Source organism: Xenopus laevis, chromosome 4S, assembly GCF_017654675.1.
Source record: "Xenopus laevis strain J_2021 chromosome 4S, Xenopus_laevis_v10.1, whole genome shotgun sequence".
Lineage (NCBI taxonomy): Eukaryota > Metazoa > Chordata > Amphibia > Anura > Pipidae > Xenopus > Xenopus laevis.
Genome location: NC_054378.1, coordinates 109,202,400 through 109,224,218, shown reverse-complemented (window position 1 = coordinate 109,224,218; position 21,819 = coordinate 109,202,400). Strand labels below are relative to the sequence as shown.

Below are 21,819 nucleotides of genomic sequence, written 5' to 3'. Positions count from 1 at the left end.
TCTCGGAATATCACTCTGTACATGATCCTAAATTAAAATAATTATAAAACCCTAAAAGTTAATTTATACAGTAGGTGAAAAACCCCTGTAAGTGTCTAAAACCAAAACCACTAGTGGTGAGAAAGGTTTTGCTGCATCCAAAGTCCTTCTCATTCCAGGAGCAGTGCAGATCATATCACAGGCCAATCACTAGACTGAGGAGTTTAGTGGTGGGTGGAGAGCCTGGTTGAGATTAGTCATATAGAGATTGTCTAGGTCACACCAACTTGTCACCAAGAGGGTCAACCCTACACTTGTATGGGAATTATTATTCAGCAGCCTTGAGGAGAGCTATTAGAGGTTGGTTGTGATACTATTGTGAGTGCCCTCTGAACTCAAGCAGGTTCCTCAAGCAGCTCTATGGCAGGCAATTGGAACATCCCATGGACTGTACTATGTAAGGTTTTAAAAATAATAGTATATCATGTGTCCCAGTCATCTCAATTACAATGTGCCTTGGAAATTTTAGAGAAGGGAAAGAAAAAATAAAGAGAAGGGACGGGAAAAGGGTGTGTTGTTCCCCAGAGTAGTGTCTGGTGTTTTTTTACTGCCCATGGGAAAAGAATGTTTAGGGCAGAGACACATGTGGAGATTCGGGGAGATTAGTCGCCCAGCAACAAATTGCCTCTTCTTCGGGCGACTAATCTCCCCGAACTGTCTTCCCACTGGCTAGAATTCAATTTGCCGGCCGAATGGCACTCGGATCACTTCATTTTCCGAAGTCGCCCAAAGTTTCTTGTGAGGAGACTTCAGAAAACAAAGCACTCCCAGTTCTATCCAGCCAGCGATTTTGATTCTAGCCAGCGAGAAGGCAGTTCGGGGAGATTAGTCGCCCGAAGACTAAATCTCCCCGAATCTCCACGTGTGTCTCTGCCCTTAGCCTTCAGCAAAGATAATGAAGGGAAACACAGCAGGGAATGGAACAAACTAGAGGACATTTCTGTTAATGTATCTCACTAAAAAGGATGCGGGATGTTTGCAATAAGATCAGAGACCAATGGGAATGGAGCTCCTTGTGGCTGTTATAGTGTGGGCCAATCATTGCTGAGATGTGAAGATGATGGGTGTATTCCGAGAGCACATGGTTAAATTGGCATGTAAAGGCAAAAAAATAAAATCCCATTTTTACTTTCTTTAATGAAAAAGAAACCTATCTCCAATATACTTTAATTAAAAAATGTGTACCATATTTATGAGAAACCTGACTGTATGCAGTGAAATTCTCCCTTCATTTACTGCTGTGAATAGGAATTGTCAGACTGTCCCTAACTGCTGAGCAGGGAAACAATCATACTTATGAACAGCAGGGGGAGCCCCCGCCTTACTTCCCAGCCATGCAGAACTCAAGCAGCTTTGTTTATGATGATCCCTAAGCAGCCCAGACCACACTGAGCATGTGCACAGTCTTAGTCTTGCAAAGATGTTTAACAAAGTTACAAGATGGTGACCCCCTGTAGCCAACTTTGAAAGCATAAATATTTGTTTGATTAGGCTTGTGGTGCAGTAAGTTCATGTTTATATTTAGTATATAAAATACAGCATTTCTAGCCTTATTCTATTTTAGACTTTACATGCCCTTTAATGAGACCCCCAGCTAATCTATATGGTACTTTCCTCTGTTATGCTGCAGTATCTGATTCTGTTTATGCCATAAAAATTGAAAGCATCATTAAGCTGAATGAATAATGGACAGGGCTATTAGCAAAGAACCATCAGCATCTGATAACAAAATCCATCCACACTGACTGAGGGTAACAATCAACTTAGAACATACACTTCAGGCTTAAATACTATGAACCTCTGAATATACAGGATGGTATACAGTGTATAATATTTTGGACTAAATCCCAAAGGATAGAATATTCCCTTCACTAAAGCCCCATGCTCAGAGCAAGTCTAATGATTGAGTGTAACATTGCTGTCACTTCTAGATTATAGGGTTACCAGGGGCTTTACATTGTGTCTGTGCCCAAAACACGGAGAGATTTTTCTCTAAATCAAAAAAGAAACAGCTGTCCTTGTGATATTGAGCCATAGAACTGTACAGGGAGGAATAAGGACAAGCTTCCGGCATCCTCTCAGGAACAATTAGAACAGCAGGGAGTGATCCTGTTACCACTTCATAATAAACAGTTTAAAAACTGCTAAAAACCTAAAAATCTAAATTCCAAATGTGCTTAAAGAGAAATTGTACTTTAATTGAATGCACAGCTGTTCCCTTCAACAATCAACATATAGGGGCCGATTCACTAAAGGATTCGAAGTAAAAAAACTTCGAATTTCGAAGTATTTTTTGGGCTACTTCGACCATCGAATGGGCTACTTCGAATCGAAGGATTCGAAGTAAAAATCGTTCGACTATTCCACCATTCGATAGTCGAAGTACTGTCTCTTTAAAAAAAAAAAACTTCGACCCCTAGTTCGGGCAGATAAAAAGCTACCGAAGTCAATGTTAGCCTATGGGGGAAGGTCCCCATAGGCTTGCCCTAACTTTTTTTGATCGAAGGATATTCCTTCGATCGTTGGAATTTAAATCCTTCGAATCGTTCGATCTTCGAAGGATTTAATCGTTCGATTCGAAGGAATAATCCTTCGATCGTACGATCGCAGAATTTGCGCTAAATCCTTCGACTTCGATATTCGAAGTCGAAGGATTTCAATTCCTAGTCAAATATCGAGGGTTAATTAACCCTCGATATTCGACCCATAGTGAATCAGCCCCATAATCTGCAATGAGGTTATTTCCTGAAAGGTCTTACACTGGGGATAAAGTATGTGTGTATGATATATGATAAAGAGCTGTGTGCTATATTACACATTTACTGTATGATATCAATCATATTTGGCCTCAAACCTTCCTGTGCATCTTACTCTAGCAACCAGCCAGTGGTTTGCATGAAAGACTGAAAGATGAGTAGGAGAGGGTCTGTATAGAAAGAGAAGTAATAAGGAATAGCAATAAAATGGTAACTTTACAGAACAATTGCATTGTAGAGTTCAATTAGTGAGATCATTCATTCCATGAAAAAACAGGTGTTGATTACAGCCCTTATTTAAGGAAGGAGCAAATGTTGTGCTGGTTATAGTGTATTTCTCTCTGAGAATATGAGTAAAATGGCTCGTGCTAGACATTGTTCAGAAGATTTTGATTAAAAAGTTGATGGAGAGGGGAAAACATAAAGAAGTGCAAAAAGTGATAGGCTGAAATGATCTCAAATGCTTTATAATGTCACCAAAACCTGAAAGACATGGAAGAAAATGGAAAACAACCATTCAAATGGATCGAAAAATAGCCAAAATGCCAATCCCTCAGCCAATGATCAGCTCCAGGAAAAGCAAAGAAGGTGTAAAGTTACCTGTGATATTGTTACAATTAGAAGACGCCTATGTGAAGCCAAACTATTGGCAAGAAGCCCCCGCAAAGTCCGATTGTTGAAAAAAAGACGTACTGAAGAGCTTACAATTTGCCAAATAACACATTGAATGGCCTAAAGAGAAATGGAGCAATATTTTGTGGACTGATGAAAGCAAGATTGTTCTTTTTGGGTCTAGGGGCACAGACAGTTTGTCAGACGACCCCCAAACACTGAATTCAAGCCACAGTACAGAGTGAAGCCAGTGAAGCCGGTGGCACAAGCATCATGATATGGGGATGTTTCTCATACTATGGTGTTTGGCCTATTTATCACATACCAGGGATCATGGATCAGTTACAATACATCAAAATACTTGAAGAAGTCATGTTGCCTTATGCCGAAGAGGAAATGCCCTTGAAATGGGGGTTTCAACAAGACAACGACCCCAAACACACCAGTAAATGAGCAACATCTTGGTTCCAGACCAACAAGATTGACTTTATGGAGTGACCAGCCCAATCCCTGGACCTTAATCCAATAGAAAACTTGTGGGGTGACATCAAAAATGCTGTTTGTGAGGCAAAATCAAGAAATACAGAAGAATTGAGGAATGTAACAGGTGCCAGAAGTTGGTGGACTCCATGTAACACAGATGTGCAGCAGTTCTCAGAAACACTAATTATACAACTAAATATTAGTTCAGTCATTCAAAGAAAAGCTAAATCTTGAAACATTTTTCAGTTCATACAATGAATGTTTGAGTTTGTAAAGAAGAATGCAGACACTGCTGTTTTCTTCACTTTCTGTAAAGGAATAACACAAATTTCATTCATTCCTGTTTTGATTTGGAATAGAATGGTCAGTGTTCCCAATGTATTTGTGTGTGTGGAAATAAAAGCTATTATAAGGAATTTGAGCTTTATTCCCATTTTTTAAACACAACTGTACCTGTGGCAGAGTCTAAGTTATTGCTTCACTTTAAAGGAGGGCTCAACTCCTGATAGGCTGGGGCCTATTGGAACTTCGGCCCACCTCCACAAGCCTCATGTCAACTGTTGAGGTATTGGGAAATGGAGCTTCCAAAGGATCAGTAACAGGGGGGCAACGTGCAGCAGTAGGTTTCTCACAAAAGAGTTTACTGAAATGATAGTGACACATTTCTGATACATGCGGAATGTGTCACTATCACTTTTCATGGGGACCCCATGAATATATAATATGAAAATGTATGAATAACAGAGTTAATAAGCATTCATCCCCTCATCTCCCCAGTGGGCCACCCTCATCACCAATGGGGTAAAAGGGAGATCGGGAATGTTTTATTGCGGTTTGGTTTCCCTTATTTGGTGGTAGATCATGCACTTCTGCCACTACACATCTATGTAGTACCTTTGATAAAGATGCTTTTAATAAAAGATTTAACACCTAGAGGGTGATGCAGCCAAGATTTGAACTTATGATACTTGGATAACAGGAGCCCCACAGTTAAAGACCATGTTCAACAAAAATGGATGGCAAACAGATATAGCCTTGCTATGCTATCCATAGAATCATAAGTGCTGCTTTGGTATTTGCTCTTATAGAATTGAAGACAAATGTTGAAATTGCAGATTTTTATTAATACTTTACTTTAACCATTTACATTTTTAAAAAAAAATCAAATTTTTTAAATATTACAGTTTTATAAAATAATCCCTGAATGTTTTTTTAGCAATGATTACACCTGGCATAGCACTGATCATGATGCAGGGCAAGGCTTTTCACAGGCGCGTGCCACAGTTTTAACTCTCCCCCTACCACAAAAGTCTGCAGGGTGTGTGCAATTTAACACAACAGGGTCAGTGACCAGCAAACATTAGCACACATAAGAACTTGTTGGTTCGGTTTGTTCCTTAGACTTCAAAAATATGGAATTCCACATCTTTAAAAAAAAAAAAAAGATTAAAAATAAGCCCTGATTAGGAGACAGATAAAAAGAGTAACTTATTTATTTGCAAGGTGCTGAGTTGTTAAGGAGCAAGTGTCACCGACCTTTGCTGGAAAAAGAAAGAAAAAATCTATTTAAGGCACTGATCCAATAAAAGGAAGTTGCAGAGAGGAGAAAGGGCTGTCCAAGCGTAGTTTCAAGTCCACAATTTGGACAATAAAATTGGCTTAAGACACTATTTTGGCAAAATGTAACTTGACTACGGGAACTGTCCCTAGTCCCAAAGCAGCAACAAAATGCACTTGGTTAAGTCATTCCTCCAGAGAGCTGTGATTCGCTAGGGGATAGCGAACATTTCTTCATCAGCAGCCAATGAGAAATCTGCCTTTGTATTTGTCCTGACGTGGGGAAGGTATTGAAAAACAAGAGCAGCTTTGGAAGACACATACTGGGGTGTATATTCTTTCAAAATCCCTGAGGGTTTGCTAGGAGTATCCCAAAACGTTTTGTGCAATATCGCATAATAGACAAGGAGCAGGTTCTTCTGCCCACTCACCACTTTTGCCTTGAATTCAGACAATCTGCAGAATCTCCAGCAGATATTCCAGTTTTATGGAAAAAACAGATGCCTTGTTCCAGAATAGCTGGATTCCTTGATCCACAAGCAGGTTTCAAAATAAGTTACAAAAGCCCAACCATTTGGTCAATCTGACGCATGTAGACACTTTTCAATGGTAGCGCAAACCTGCGCTCTTCTGGAACCCTATAACACTGAATAATAAAAACATAACGTGAGTTTGAAAGTTCCAAATAACCTGGAAAACACATAAGGATAATAGTATCTGTAGGCTAAAACTCACATTTGAGCTGGAGTTACCAGTTTGGAGCTTTGTCTGCGACAGTTTCTCCTGAGTTTGCTGCACTTTGCTTTTACGATGAAAGATGTCCTGCCATGATGTGTCCCTCAAACGCGAGTCAAGTGGGATCAGATGGCCCTCAGTGGTGAAAAGGTATTTATTACCAACATGATGCAGTGGGTTATCCTCATCAAAGAGCTTGTGAGAAAGGAAGAACATATGGAATTTCAAATACAAGAATGATAGAATCCAAAATGTACAGGAGAAGAATTTTAGCTCCAAACTCGATCCTCAGTTTAAGTGCAAGGAATGAGTCTTTGGTCAACAAGATACATTTATAGCTTAGACACAAGACAGTAAAATAACGCTGGTCCTATTGACGCAGATATTCTGAGATGATCAATTGCAATTCTAGCAAAACTACAGGTGCGACAATTTGACATTACAGTACTCCTATTACTCTACTTATTCATTCCTAATTTACCAGGTAAAGGTATTTGCAGGTTTCACTCAGGAAGAAGCTCTCCATCCGATCCTCTTGGGACTTGTCCACAACATGGTGTAAAGTTGCATATCCACACCTGCATGGAGGTGATAGATGAAAGAACTGAAAACTATTTACCCAAGAGAGTAGAGGGGAGGAAGAAGGGAAATTGGAGGGGCACTCACTTTGCCTTAGCATGCTTCTCCAGGCTTAACAGAATATCCATTCCCACATGCAGATAAAAGGGGTTCTTAGTGGCCTAGACAGGAAAATAAGAATAAAATCTGCTTGGGTAGAGTGGGTTATAGGAAGGAAGGAAAAGAAAAGAAAAGAAAAGGAAAGGAAAGGAAAGGAAAGGAAAGGAAAGGAAAGGAAAGGAAAGGAAAGGAAAGGAAAGGAAAGGAAAGGAAAGGAAAGGAAGGAAAGGAAAGGAAAGGAAAGGAAAGGAAGAAAGAAAGAAAGAAAGAAAGAAAGAAAGAAAGAAAGAAAGAAAGAAAGAAAGAAAGAAAGAAAGAAAGAAAGAAAGAAAGAAAGAAAGAAAGAAAGAAAGGAAAGAAAAGAAAAGAAAGAAAGAAAGAAAGAAAGAAAGAAAGAAAAGAAAGAAAAAGAAAGAAAGAAAGAAAGAAAGGAAAGAAAGAAAGAAAAATAAAGAAAGAACAAAAGAAAGAAAGAGAAAAATAAAGAAAGAACGAAAGAAAGAAAGAGAAAAGAGAAAAGAAGAAAGAGAAAAAAAGAAAGAAAAATAGAAAAAGAACGAACGAAAGAAAAAAAGAAAGAAAGAACGAAAGAACGAACGAAAGAGAAAAATAAATAAAGAACAAAAGAAAGAAAGAGAAAAATAAAGAAAGAACAAAAGAAAGAAAGAGTAAAAAAGAGAGAAAAAAAAGAAAGAATAAAAGAAAGAACGAACGAAAGAAAGAAAGAGTAAAATAAATAAAGAACGAAAGAAAGAGAAAAATAAATAAAAACAAAAGAAAGAAAGAACGAAAGAAAGAGAAAAATAAAGAAAGAACGAAAAAAAGAAAGAAAGAAAGAAAGAATGAAAGAAAGAAGCTGAGGTAAGAACATATATAAAACTGTAATTGTTCTAGCGAAGAATAAGGGAGCAGCCTGTACCTGATATAAAAGATATGTGGACTCTACCAGCTCTGGCCTGAGAGGGTAAAAGGAGACATCAGGGGCCTGCAGTTGCCAGTTATATCTTTCCGGTAAAGCTCCATATCGTTTCCAAATGGCATAATAAAATGCATGCAGGCAAATTGCATCCTCAATATCACCCTTTAGAACCTGCAATAGAGTTTTGTTTTACTGAACACATTCGTCAAATTTATCAAAACAGCAATGCCGTGATAATTCAAATGGCATCTAGAGACTGACCTGGAGCGAGTGCAAGCACATAAGGCAACTTCATGTCTGAACTCTCTGCAAGAGCTACATCTTACCTGTAGTCCTGGGAAGAAAGCCTGAAGTGAGTCAATCCAAGTGTTCATGAGCTGCCCATTAAGCATGTTAACATTCACATACAATGGCGGGTCCCCTTCTCCTTCATTACATGCTTCACGCCTGGAGGGTAGAAAGAAAAAGAAGTACAGCTAAATATACTGCAAGCGTCATAGGTTTTAAAGGGCATGTAAAGGCAAAAAAGTAAAATCCCATTTTAACTTTCTTTAATGAAAAAGAAACCTATCTCCAATATACTTTAATTAAAAAATGTGTACCGTTTTATAAGAAACCTGACTGTATGCAGTGAAATTCTCCCTTCATTTACTGCTGTGAATAGGAATTGTCAGACGGTCCCTAACTGCTGAGCAGGGAAACAATCATACTTATGAACAGCAGGGAGAGCTCCCGCCTTACTTCCCAGCCATGCAGAACTCAAGCAGCTTTGTTTATGATGATCCCTAAGCAGCCCAGACCACACTGAGCATGTGCACAGTCTTAGTCTTGCAAAGATGTTTAACAAAGTTACAAGATGGTGACCCCCTGTGCCAACTTTGAAAGCATAAATCATTTGTTTGATTAGGCTTGTGGTGCAGTAAGTTCATGTTTATATTTAGTATACAAAATACAGCCTTATTGTATTTTAGACTTTACATGCCCTTTAAATGTGAAAATGTACATACAGAGAAGACAGGTACTCGTTCCTCAATATAAATAGATTTTTAAGTGCCTTATATTAAACCCTACCCTCCACACTTAACAATAAATTGACTGATTACTACTCGGATTACTTCTATAGCAGAAAAAATATTTGTCACTAGAGACAGTCACTTTTCCCATCCTCTTATAGGGTTAATGAAGCCTTTGAAATTAGAATGTGTGAATGTTTTTTTCTGCAGCTGGAGAAGGTATAATGAAGTACCCACAGATTTAAATAATACAGCCCTGCCGAGCTCTGTGCTTATGGAAAGTTGTCCATTTCCTTGTTTTTTTGACATGCAATAAATATTTCAGCTATTTCTTATGCAAAATAAAGGCCATTTCCCCATGTTTTGATTTACTAAATAATGATTTTCTTTCCAGAGACACACTTAACTGTGACAGTTTGCCCCAGTGGTGCTCAATGCTCAAGAGGGGCCCTGGGGAACCTCATCCACTAAACCCTAAAAATTAATTGGTTAAAAATGCCATGTTTTATATACTGAACTTATTGCACCAGCCTAAAGTTTCAGCTTCTCAATAGCAGCAATGATCCAGGACTTCAAACTTGTCACAGGGGGTCACCATCTTGGAAAGTGTCTGTGACCCTCACATGCTCAGTGGGCTCTGAGCAGCTGTTGAGAAGCTAAGCTTAGGGCTCGTCACTAATTATCCAGCATAAAATTAGGTTTGTCTGTAATATAAGCTGATGCTACAGGGCTGATTATTAAATTCTGATGCTAATTGCACTGGTTTCTGTGCTGCAGGTAGTAATTATCTATTCTAATTACTAATCAGCCTTATATTGTGACATTTCTATTCTATGGGGGTTATTTACTAAACTCCAGATGAAAAAATCACAAAGAATTCGTGATTTTTTTTTATAAAATCAGACTTAAAAAAAAAATCACAAATTTTTCAGAATTTATTAAACCCCTAGGATGGAGAAGTCCGAATCTGAAAATCCGGCATCTCAGACCTGTCGAGGTTGCATTTAAGTCAATGGGAGAAGTCCCAATGGTTTTTTGATGTGTGCTGGGTTTCGTACAATACCCGAAGTTTTCGGGTGAAAATTCAGAAAAAAATCTTGAAAATCGGATTAAAAAATCCGAAAAATTTTGAAAAATCTGATTTTTTACCGCAAATCAAATTGTCTGGAAAAAACCAGAGCGGATTTGACCGGAGTTTGTAGCAGAAAATATTAAGATTTATTCGGACTTTGATAAATATGTGTATTGTTTATTGTGAGTGGGTCGCTACGCTCAGTAAGTGACAGCAGCACAGAGCATGTGCAGTGAATCAGCAGAAAAGAAGATGGGGAGCTACTGGGGCATCTTTGGAGACAGATCTTTACTGCTAAAGGGCTGTGGTTGCCTTGGGCTGATACAGAAGCCCAAAATATAATGTCCAACATTTCTAGCTACTTCTTTAGTTAAGCTTTAGTTCTCCTTTAAAGAGTGCCTAGGGCAGAATGGTTTTGCCATTATAGGGGTTGTTTGGTGCAGGCTTTAGCCTGTAGGTTATTCCATGAAAATGGAAATTTTAGGAGTAAAAAGAAGTTTTATTTCCAATAGAGGGTCTTCTCATTCAAAATGCCTTTGTTGTGGAATTAAAATTAAAAAGTAAACCTTCTTCTGCCTCCCCACAGACAGCTGTTATGGAGCTTTCCCTGATGTCCCTGCAGGCAATGCTTCATTTTGAGGGTTGGCCAAACTCCTGATAGGTAGGGGTATTGTTTACATTTGTCCTCAGCCAATCTGAACTTTTGCCTGACTGGCCAAGCCTGACATAAACCTCTGAGGCATCAGACATAGGAGCAAAGAGTTAATTAAAGTCACAGGGGCATATTCCTCATAAATGGTGATATTTAAAAGGATAGTGACAAAATTCTAGTTCAAGTAGAATTTTTAGTGAAAATAAAATACATTTTTCAGTATATATTATACCCCGAGGGTGCAAAAAGTCTGAAAATCCGACATCTCAGACCTGCCTAGGTTGTATTTAAATCAATGGGAGAAGTCCCAAAGATATCCTAATCTGTGCTGGGTTTCGCGCAATAATTTTGGGGGGTTTTTTTCGGGCAAAAATCCAAAGTTTTCGGGGGGAAAAATCTGAAAAATTCATACGATTAGAATTTTTCACAATTTTTTCCTGCACGAGTAATTTTCAGGAGAATGTATTGATAAATAAGGGGAAATAACCAGTGCGGATTTGGTCAGAGTAAATTTCAGAAAATAATGAGATATTTCGGATTTGGATAAATAACACCCTTAAACCAAATCAAGTCCTACAAAGGAAAAGTATAACAAACAAGGGAAAGTTGTGCTCACCACTAGTTTTTAAAACCATTAGGGATTGTTTGTCCATATATTGCAATATATTTAAGCTGGCCAACTACGTCAAAGTCATCCCATATCTGGCCAGTCCTACGCTTAATTTTCATCTGATTCATTAAGAATTCTATTGCTTCATTATACATTTTACAAAGGGACGATTATGTTTTACCTGCAACTTACCAGCTGCTTTCAAAGTAAAACTCCCTCTGTCTTAAATATATTGATAATGGGTTGAGTGCTGGGGACTCTTGTAATTGTCTATATGTATTTTGTGGTCACAGCCTCATTGCACCCCCGCCTAATTGTTTTAAAAACTAGTGGTGAGCACAACTTTCCCTTGTTTGTTATAGTTATACAGGAGCAGTGACCAGCTCCATGTTGTAGCTCCCACCCTCTCCAACCATAGTCAGGTGATCCCACTGGTGTCTAATAAAAGGGCAGCCAAGTTTGGGAGTTTTACTTTGAAAGCAGTAAGTAAGTTGCAGATAAAACGTAGTCGTCCCTTTGTAAAATGTATAATGAAGCAATTGAATTCTTAATGAATCAGATGAAAATTGAGCGTAGGACTGGCCAGATATGGGATGACTTTGACGTAGTTGGCCAGCTTAAATATATTGCAATATATGGACAAACAATCCCTGTTTTGTTTAAAGGGTAAGGCATTTTTCAGTAGCTGAATGCACAAAATGTCTCTGTCTTAAATATATTAATAATGGGTTGAGTGTCTACAAAGGAAAAGTATCAGGATATTTAAATAAAATATACTTTCCATATATTGTTGATTCAATAAACATTACATAATAACGTGTTACGGTATTTTACTCTGTTAATCACTTCCCTATAAGGTTATTTTTACAAACCAGTTTCAATTCAGCAAAAGGAAATTTCCCACCACTATATTTCTAACTGTCACCCGAAGCCTCATCTTCTCTTACCCCCTGCGAAGGTGATTCTGGATACTTTTGTAAGCCTCATTAAACATTTCCAAATCCTCATCCTCTCCAAACAGGATGTAGGACTTGAGCAAATATTCAAAAAAGGAGTCCAACCCAGCTCCCAGGCCGCTTAGTTTTCCAACCCACTGTCCAGTCTGTATGTTCACCACATTTCCTAGAGGAAGGCAAAACGAGGAATTAAAAGTGTTATTCAACTTGACATTGATTTCTAAAATCGGTCTTTCTAAAGCTCTGTAGCTGCATTTATAATTGTATACAATTTGAATATATAAATTATATTTGTGTCATATACTGTATATGCTCCTGCAAAGCATGAAGGCTGCAAATAAAAAGCATATGGTGTAGTCTGTGAGCTTAGGCAATATTCTGTGCATGCCCTACATTCCTGAATGCAGAATGGAAATTTTGAAGATTTTTTTCTTCCCCCATGCTTCATGCACCGGATTTTTTTTTCTAGGCACTTTATATTTGGTTCAGGATTCAGCAGAATCCTTTGTGGGAGGTTCTGTATTTAGCCAAATCTTGAAATAGTGAATTTTATCATCTCTAATCTATACATACCTCCCAACTGTCCCGTTTTTAGAGGGACAGTCCCTCTTTTGACAGCTCAACCTGCAGTCCCTCATTTGTACTGGAAAGTCCCGTTTTTTCTGCACTGAACAGCCAGAAAAAGAAACAAAGTTTCTAACTTAATTGGCTTTTGGCAGAGAGCCCAAAACAGCCACAGCTGCATAAGAAACGTTTCTAACAATTCCCTTGGGAGAAGTTAGACTCACAGCTTAAAGGGCAATTCACCTTCATTAGCAAAACTGTAATAACTGAAAAAAAACACAGAAATATTTTCAAACTTTCATAACCTGCCAAATTTTGTAAAATGAACATGGTAAATGGGGTGTGGCATATTTTTTGTCCCTCTTTTTATTTCCAAAATGTTGGGAGGTATGGTCTATATCATGTGCTCGGTCTCACCAAGGAGGCCAGTGTTGTTGCTTCGTAGACTCCAAAGGGCTCTGACAGCACGGCGAGCAACCAACTCAAAAGTGGAATCCCCCAAAAGCCGACTTAGAATTCCAAACTCCACAAGCAGCGAGCCAGCTCCGGCAGGGCAGGTCTCATTTCTGCTATCTGGAGGGACTCCCTTCTTCAGATTAACCTGGAAAATTGGAACAAAGCTGCAATAATTGTCTATAAAGACATTCACAGGCATATGCAGAAACTAAAAAAAAAAAATATTGTAAGAGAATGAGTATGGACTGAGCTGCTCACTTACCCTAGGATAAGGCATCCCTGTCTTGGTGTTCTCAAATGCAGGGAGAAGCCTAACTGCAAGGTCATGAGCCATATGAAGAAGTTCATTATCATAACCACTTAGTGTCATGTTGCCAAAGGGCTGCTTGGTGTCTGTCAGGATTATGTGGGCTGACAGTAAGCTGCCTAGAATCCTGATAAGAAAGAACACAGAAAATTTATTTGGCAGAAAAATCATTCAACCCAAAGGCCATGCAACCCTTCTGACCCTCTCAATTACTCCTCAATCTAGTATTGCATTCAAGCAATACTATTCAGGTTCCTTACCGAATAGTAGCCTCAAACACTTGCACCGTTGAATTCTTGTCAAAGGAAACTGTGTCAATCACCAAGCGAACAGCTCTGTGAAACTCAGTGGCATTGCCCATCACCTGCAAAGAGAGTTGTTTTAGAAATGCTCAAGAAGGTTGAGTTTGTCATTTATTTCCACATTACTCCTCACACAGATTATCTATATTATCTAAATATATATAACTGACCAACTTGCCCACAAACCGTACAATTAATGCCCTACACTGAATACATTCAAATACATGTACTGAGCCATTTAAGTAGCAATAACTCGAAGTTATAACACCAACCCCAAAAGGACCATTCATTTTACTACATGCTGTAGTGTAGTCTGTGCTACTGACCTTATCAAAAGGTGCTTTAATCTTTGGGGGTGTATGGGGCACTATCCAAACTGTGAGTGGTGACTACTATATCATGCAGTAGCTTAATGGCATTACACTGTGACATAGGGTGATTTGCCTTCTATTCAAAAGAACCAGAATTGAGTGCTTTCAAAGTAGAATTTTAAAGCCAAGACCTCTTGACCTACTAGGGGTGCACCACATAGTAATAAAGCCTGCAAAAATTACCAGAAGCAGAATGATGCAATGAAGCCACAGTCCATTCCCAGAGACTATTATCCCACTGCTACTAAAAGCATCATCTCTCCCTACTATACCTGCTATCCTACAGTCACACTCCCTTCCCAGAGACTACTGTCCCACTGTTACTATAGGCACCATCTCTCCCTACTATACCTGCTATCCCACAGCCACACTCCCTTCCCAGAGACTATTATCCCACTGTTACTATAGACACCATCTCTCCCTACTATACCTGCTATCCCACAGTCACACTCCCTTCCCAGAGACTATTATCCCACTGTTACTATAGGCACCATCTCTCCCTACTATACCTGCTATCCAACAGTCACACTCCCTTCCCAGAGACTATTATCCACTATTACTATAGGCACCATCTCTCCCTACTATACCTGCTATCCCACAGTCACACTCCCTTCCCAGAGACTATTATCCCACTGTTACTATAGGCCCCATCTCTCCCTACTATACCTGCTATCCCACAGTCACACTCCCTTCCCGGAGACTATTATACCACTGTTACTATAGGCACCATCTCTCCCTACTATACCTGCTATCCCACAGTCATAGTCCCTTCCCAGAGACTATTATCCCACTGTTACTATAGGCACCATCTCTCCCTACTATACCTGCTATCCTACAGTCACACTCCCTTCCCAGAGACTATTATCCCACTGATACTCTAGGCACCATCTCTCCCTACTATACCTGCTATCCTACAGCCACACTCCCTTCCCAGAGACATTATCCCACTGTTACTATAGGCACCATCTCTCCCTACTATACCTGCTATCCTACAGCCATACTCCTTTCCCAGAGACTATTATCCCACTGTTACTATAGGCACAATCTCTCCCTACTATACCTGCTATCCCACAGTCACAATCCCTTCCCAGAGACTATTATCCCACTGTTACTATAGGAACCATCTCCCCCTACTATACCTGCTATCCCACAGCCACACTCCCTTCCCAGAAGTTATAATCCATTTTTCTACTATACACACACAATCTCTGCAAAGACCATACATAAAGCAGATACAATTAAAATTTTCCATGAATATCAAATACAGTAATGAAGTGGTATGGCAACACTCCTGGTAATTTACCTACTAGCAGCCCTTGTGCCTTATGAATGCCTTGCCTGGTGTGCAGACAGAGAGGTCTAAAAGAACCTATACAAGATAGGGCTCAGTAGATAACTCACCGCTAAAGTGTCCAGTGCATCAATCAGGGTTAGGGAGTAGTTCCCAAGGACATCATTGATGTTTAGATTTGAACTGAAACAATACAGTCAAAAGTGTTAACATATACCCAAAGGGAGGAATCAGTATAGCAGAGACCCAGTTGGGGAAGCAGAAAATAAAGAATTAATCATGATATTTTAAAATTATTCCTTTTTATTATGCCTCTCCAAAGTAAAACCTAGAGTGATGGCTAGGGTCAGTGACCTCATACATTGTTATTATGACTTCTCTTTTAATTCAGCCTTTCTACTATCTACCCTGAAACAAAGATGCAGGATTCATTGTTAGGGACACTGAAGCTAGCAACCAGACAGCAGATTAAATTTCAAAACAAAAAGTTAAAGAACTGAAAAGTGAAATGTAAAAAACCCTAACGTCAATTGTAACAGAATTCTGAAAATGCTAAAAGTTGTTTTTAGAGGTTAAACACCTGTATGATACGAAGGCCAACATCTTGCCACAACTTGCATAAGATATAGTGTATGGTGCCTGTATCCAGACCCCTGTTTTAAAATTGCATATGCATATTTGTTTAGAGTTACGACTTGTTGTCAAAACCTTCTTGATTACCTTTGCAGATCACTTGTATGTATTGTATGTATTAAGAAAGTTGTTGCAACCCCTAACCCTTCCCTATCCCCTGGGGCGTAACTACAGAGGAAGCAGACCCTGCGGCTGCAGTAGGCAGCTATTGGGCCCAATGAGGCCATAATTCATATAAAATTTAAATAAATATTGGTAGAACAGGTCAACCTCTAGACATTTTGGGGGCGTGAAAAATAATTTGCTGTGGGGCCCTGTAATATCTAGCTACACCACTGCCCCCCCTTCTTTTTTCTGTACCCCACCCCCTCACTCTTTATATGGAAAATTATAAATAAAGAATGAGAAAAAATAAAATACATATATGTAGAATGCATGTTCTCTGACCAGTTCTGATGTCACTGAAAGTAATATCAGTAGTGGTACAAGAACCCTTTGTCGGGAGCATCGACCCTGCAAGAACCCATGTTCCAAGGACGTGACTCTCTCCTAACTGATAGCTGCTGCAAATTAATGGTTACTGGGAAGCACCAAATCCATAATTTGAATCCAAACCCTAATTTGCATATTCAAATACTGCATCAACCATGAACAAAAAATGTGCCCATTTATTTTTCCATAGCTTTCAAGTCTGGGACTTGGTGCATCCCTAATTATATACATAGTTATTCATTCTAAGGAAACATGTATAGAATAGAGTGGGACCTCTCATTCAGGCTGGCAGGGACAAACAAATATTTGTGTAAAGTAACTACTTCAAGTCCACTGCATATGCCTGATCCTGCTGGGTAAGCTAATTGGAAGCCACAGGAGGAGATGAATGAAATGGAAATCTTGTGGGAGTTGATGGCTCTACCCCAGGTGCACGTGTGCTTTCAGAAATTGGCCTGCTAGAATAAGAGTTCCACTACAACAGCATGAACCATAATACACACATATTTACATTTTTATGAAACATTTTTCACAGAAAAAAAAATAATAAATTGCAATATCTCCTGACTAGGAAAATGAACAGGTGCTAAATCTTAAAATTCCATTATGCAGGTTTTTCTTTTAACTATATAGGCTCTTGTGGAGGGGGGGGGGGTGAATTCATAGGTGTAGTTTCACTGCAGAACCCACAGCATCTAATCAGCATTTGTCTCTGGTTAACTGCAGTCCTGCTAATGACACCAGGGTGCTGCTACTGTCCCAGGGTAAAGCTGGCCACACACCGGAATAGTCTAATTTTAGAACATCATCAAATGACCAGATCTTTATCTAATTTGGCAAACCAAAATGCTGGTCAACTTCGATTGATATCATCATTTGGCTACTCCACTAAATAATCAGATTAAAAACAGAGGCCAATGGAGACCTGTTGGGAGTGAACCACCTCAACCGGTGGATGAGGTCCTTGCCCTATGGAATTTTCACATTTGCCCAATATATGCAGGTCACCGAAATTGCCGCATACACTGGCTAATAGCTAATGAATCGGTCTGGACAGAACAGGAACACCGAAAACAAATTATTTAGAAAAAGGGCAGAATGGTTTCCTAAGCAATAACATAAAAGCAGCCTCTTTCAGACACAGGGCAATATTTGCCACAGCAGAAAAAGCCACATACAAATATTTAATGTTCTAAAAAGCCATTTGTGGTTAGCATAATAATAATTCTAAGGCCAAAGGCTTGCGGTGCAAAAGGATAAGAAACAATATGAATGGAGGCTTTCTTCTGTGCCTATAGCCTAAAAAGCACTAGGCAGTTTGCCATTCTCCAGACATATGTGTCAGAATAGTAATAGGTAGCACCTTCCATTGATTGAGATATAAGAACAAGTTAGTGGTGTGCAGGGTCACATTGTATATAGATAGGTCAAAAGAGAAAAAGTATGGCCCATAGGTTGCACCTTCCCACTGTGTCAATCTGAGATTCCATCATGATATAAAACTTAACTTTTACTTCTAATAATTTGAAATAATAAACCAAAAAATAGTAGTAATAAAAGAGAAGTTAGGAGAGAAAAGCTGTTCTGACTCAAGGTTATCAGCTTGTAAACGGTATATAGAAAGTTAGATTGTAGCTGGATTAATAATCACAATTGACATAATCTCAACTAAAGCAATTTACGGTAAGGCGTGGTCAGAGGTATGTGGTATGCGTACGCCGCAAGAAGCTGAATGTAATTCTGCCGATACCTAAAACTCTCGTACTGCTCTTGGGGGACGAGCATAAAAGGAGAAGGGTTGGTGCGGGAGGAAGTGGGTGGCTTGTGCTATACCGAAAGCTGCTGGTATCCGCGGTTCTGACTTAAATATATCAAGTGATTAATGCAGGTAGAATCAGCGTTGCTGTAATTCGAGCACACATACCACTGACCTCGCCTTACCGTACGACTCAACCGTAAATTGCTTTCGTTGAGATTATATTAACTGTGATTATTAATCCAGCTACAATCTAACTTTCTATATACCATTTACAAGCTGATGACCTTGAGTCAGAACAGTTTTTCTCTTCTAATTTCTCTTCTATCTATTTTTTGGTTTATTGTTTTAAATTATTAGAAGTAAAAGTTAAGTTTTATATCATGATGGGATCTCAGATTGACACCGTGGAAAAGTGCAACCTATGGGCCATACTTTTTCTCTTTTGACCTATCCATTCTCCAGACAGCTGCTTCGCCTGCTTTTAATGATGTTCCAAGGTTTCGGTCCCTGCTGGAGAAAACGTTGGAACACTAATATGTGTATTTAAATAAAAATCAGCAATTTTTACAAAGGGAAGGGCTGGTCCGGGGATGAATTATTCCTAATTGAAGTATATGTCTAAGCACTGACCGTGCACCCCCAAGATTACCAAAGCAGAGTGCGGACACTTAACAAAATTTGGTGAGATATATATATATCACTGTCGAATGAATCTACCGACATATCCGATCATAAGCTATTAAAAGGGGTTGCTCATCTTCCAAACACCATTTTCAGCTTGTTCACCAGAAACAAAGACTATTCAATAGCTTTCATTTTTTTTTTCATGTTTTTCCAAATTTGAAGTTCAAAGTTTAATGTTCCTGCCTCTGCTGTGTCAGTCTGGCAGCTCAGTGATACAGGAGTAGATTCTGAACTGTCCCAATTTGCTACATTTAGTTGATACAATTAGATGATACATTTCTCAGCAGTATCTGTGGAATATTAGCGACTATTGTATCAATTCTAACAGCTGCCTTTAAAGGAGAAAAAAAGTTTAAAACTAAGTAAGGCTTATCAGAAAGGTCCACCTAAATATACCAGTAAACCCTCAAAGTAATGCTGCTCTGAGTCCTCTGTCAAAAGAAACACCACATTTCTTTCCTTCTATTGTGTACACGGGGGCTTCTGTATCAGACTTCCTGTTTTCAGCTTAAACCTCCTTGCCCCGGGTGTGAGCATGCTCAGTTTGATCCTCTCCCCCCCCCCTTCTCTGCTGTAATCTGAGCCCAGAGCTTTAAGTAAGCCGGGAGAGACTCAGGCCGGAAGTGATTTCACACCAAGCTAATATGGCAGCTGCTATCCTAAACGAACAGAGAGCTTCAAGAGCTTTTTAATCAGGTATGGTAAAACATTGTACAGAATAAATATAACATTCTAGGTTGCACTATTGCAGCTAATCTATTGGCAATAAAATGCCTCCATAGCTTTCCTTCTCCTTTAATGAAACTCAAGGATTCTGCTCAGCAGGGACAAAGATAACAAATGTGTCAACTAATGTATCAATTTAGAACAGTTTACAGGGTCGGCGACCCTTCCAGCTGCTTCAGCAAGGCACAAGAAGGTGAAAAATGAAACTGTAAACGTCAGTAGAAAGTAACTGAAACCTGACTTGCAAGATACATGTAGTTTAAGTGACAGTAAACTACAAATCCCAGGATTCCCTTTGAGGCCAGCAATAAAACAAAAAAGACGCAGCTTTATTTATACTAACGGGTCTCCATGGTCCGGTCCACGCCCCCGGCACAGGATGGGGTTGAGCTCATCCTCAGGGAAGGCATACGTCATGTAATTGTCATAGCCGAATGAGAACATGCCACGGGCCTTCTCACGCATTTCCTTACGCAGCCCAACAGGGAAAGAGCTGTAGCGGCGGCCGTACTCATCTCCGGCTCCCAGGACAAAAGGTCCATACGAGGCTCTACACACAGCATTGACTCCCGGTACTACCACAGTAGCCGCCCCAGGCAGGACAAGACCCAGCAGAGCGTGCAACCCGAGCCGGAGAAGCAGCAGCACAGTGCTCCACCACATCACAGGGCCACCACTTCCGGGTCGGACTCCTCCAAGCATCCTGATAGGCCAACTCCACGAGCCTGTCAAATCTATGGGAAAGACTTTATGTGATAGGTGTGCTCAGCGACACTTAGAACCGTTTAGGCCAATAGGAATTCAGCACGTGACACTGTGCGCTACTACGTCTCCATAGTGACACTTCCGGTTACTATTTGCTGTCAATGGAAAAGGAGTCTGTGTCCGCCTATATAAACACAATTCTGTCTTATAAGTTTTTGGCGGGACAGAAAGTGTAGTTGGTTATGGGCAGTTGTTATTGCCTATAGCTCCTTGTGTACCTATGTCAATAAATTAGATTTTATGTCATTTAAATATGGTTGACTCCTCCTCAAGCATTTGGAATCATTCAGACATTAAATCCATACCCTAAATCAGCTGTCCCCAGGATGTACTGCTTTCTTATGCCCCATGAAGATACAGGAAAGGGCCCACGGTCACAGCCATACAATTTAGCCCACACATGATGATGAACGCCTCACATTCTCATGTTCATACTGCTCATCATGGTTTTCTTCTATTTTACTAGGTTTGCTCATTGGTTTACTTCTAATTTCTTCTTAGTAACATAGTTAAATCAGGTTGAAAAAAAAAGACAAAGTCCATCAAGTTCAACCCTTCCAAATGAAAACCCAGCATCCATACTTATGAACGTGTGCTTATCTCATTCTTTCCCCCTTTTCACTAACTGTCCTTAACCCAAATGTTTCCTTTCCACTACCCTTGATTTGCTTGTAGTCTTGTAGATTTCCATCTCCTCTGGTCTCCTTCATCCAATCCCTCCCCTCCCTTACTAACCCTTATGGTTGCCACCTGGCTGGTATTTTACCGGCCTGGCCGGTAAAAATGATGGCTGATCACAATGTTATTAATAGGGAAAAAGGATAAATATATAGGAAGGCCGGTATTTTTTTCCGGAAAAGGTGGCAACCTTACTAACCCTCCATAAACCTTTATTGGTTGCTTTTTCCTTACTTTTGCCCCATTTACCACTGCACCAATGAGGCGAATTGAAAAAATTTGCAGAAGTGGCAGCACCCTGCTGGATACCTGGGTGGCAAAAATGCAGCTCCTGGTAGATTTAAGAGACAAAAATCAGTTTTTCAAACAGGAAATTCACCTCTTCTAGCATGGGGGGGGGGAAATTGCACTCTGCGCTAGCGTCCTGGCCCCCCCAGACGCCCTCCAGCACCAAAAAGATGAGTGGGGCAACAGCAGCAAGCTGCCTAAGGTGGCAAAGGGGCCAGGATCATCCCTATACTTGTCTTTTGGTGTCCTTTCTTCTTAGGGCACACGCTCAGATTCGGGGAGATTAGTCGCCTGGCGACAAATCATCTTCTCAACTAATCAACTAATCTCCTCAAACTGCCTCCCGCCAGCTACAATGTAAATTGCCGGCGGGATGACACTCTGAGTGCTTAGTCTTCCAAAGTCGCCCGAAGTTGACGGA

General features: G+C 39.8%; 1 protein-coding gene across 1 annotated transcript; it reads right to left on the bottom strand.

Annotated features, from left to right (window-relative positions):
• Window positions 1–5,367: 5,367 nt before the first annotated feature.
• On the bottom strand, window positions 5,368–20,625 carry edem1.S (ER degradation enhancing alpha-mannosidase like protein 1 S homeolog). Its single transcript, XM_041561707.1, has 12 exons — window positions 20,011–20,625; window positions 15,484–15,556; window positions 13,670–13,773; window positions 13,365–13,536; window positions 13,064–13,247; window positions 12,074–12,248; window positions 8,106–8,226; window positions 7,780–7,950; window positions 6,849–6,922; window positions 6,664–6,760; window positions 6,183–6,377; window positions 5,368–6,093 (listed from the first exon to the last, which is right to left on the bottom strand). The coding sequence occupies exons 1-12, from the start codon at window positions 20,367–20,369 to the stop codon at window positions 6,004–6,006; spliced, it is 1,815 nt and encodes a 604-aa protein (XP_041417641.1). The 5' UTR covers window positions 20,370–20,625; the 3' UTR covers window positions 5,368–6,003.
• Between the last annotated feature and the right edge of the window lie 1,194 nt (window positions 20,626–21,819).

Excerpts from the sequence above, each read along its gene's own strand:
- edem1.S (XM_041561707.1), bottom strand. The coding sequence starts at position 20,369 with ATGCTTGGAGGAGTCCGACCCGGAAGTGGTGGCCCTGTGATGTGGTGG. Across the intron at positions 8,227-12,073 it reads CAGAATCACCTTCGCAGGGG|GCGTGAAGCATGTAATGAAG; the intron begins GTAAGAGAAGAT and ends TCTACCCTCCAG. Across the intron at positions 6,378-6,663 it reads CCTGCAAATACCTTTACCTG|CTCTTTGATGAGGATAACCC; the intron begins GTAAATTAGGAA and ends CTTTCTCACAAG.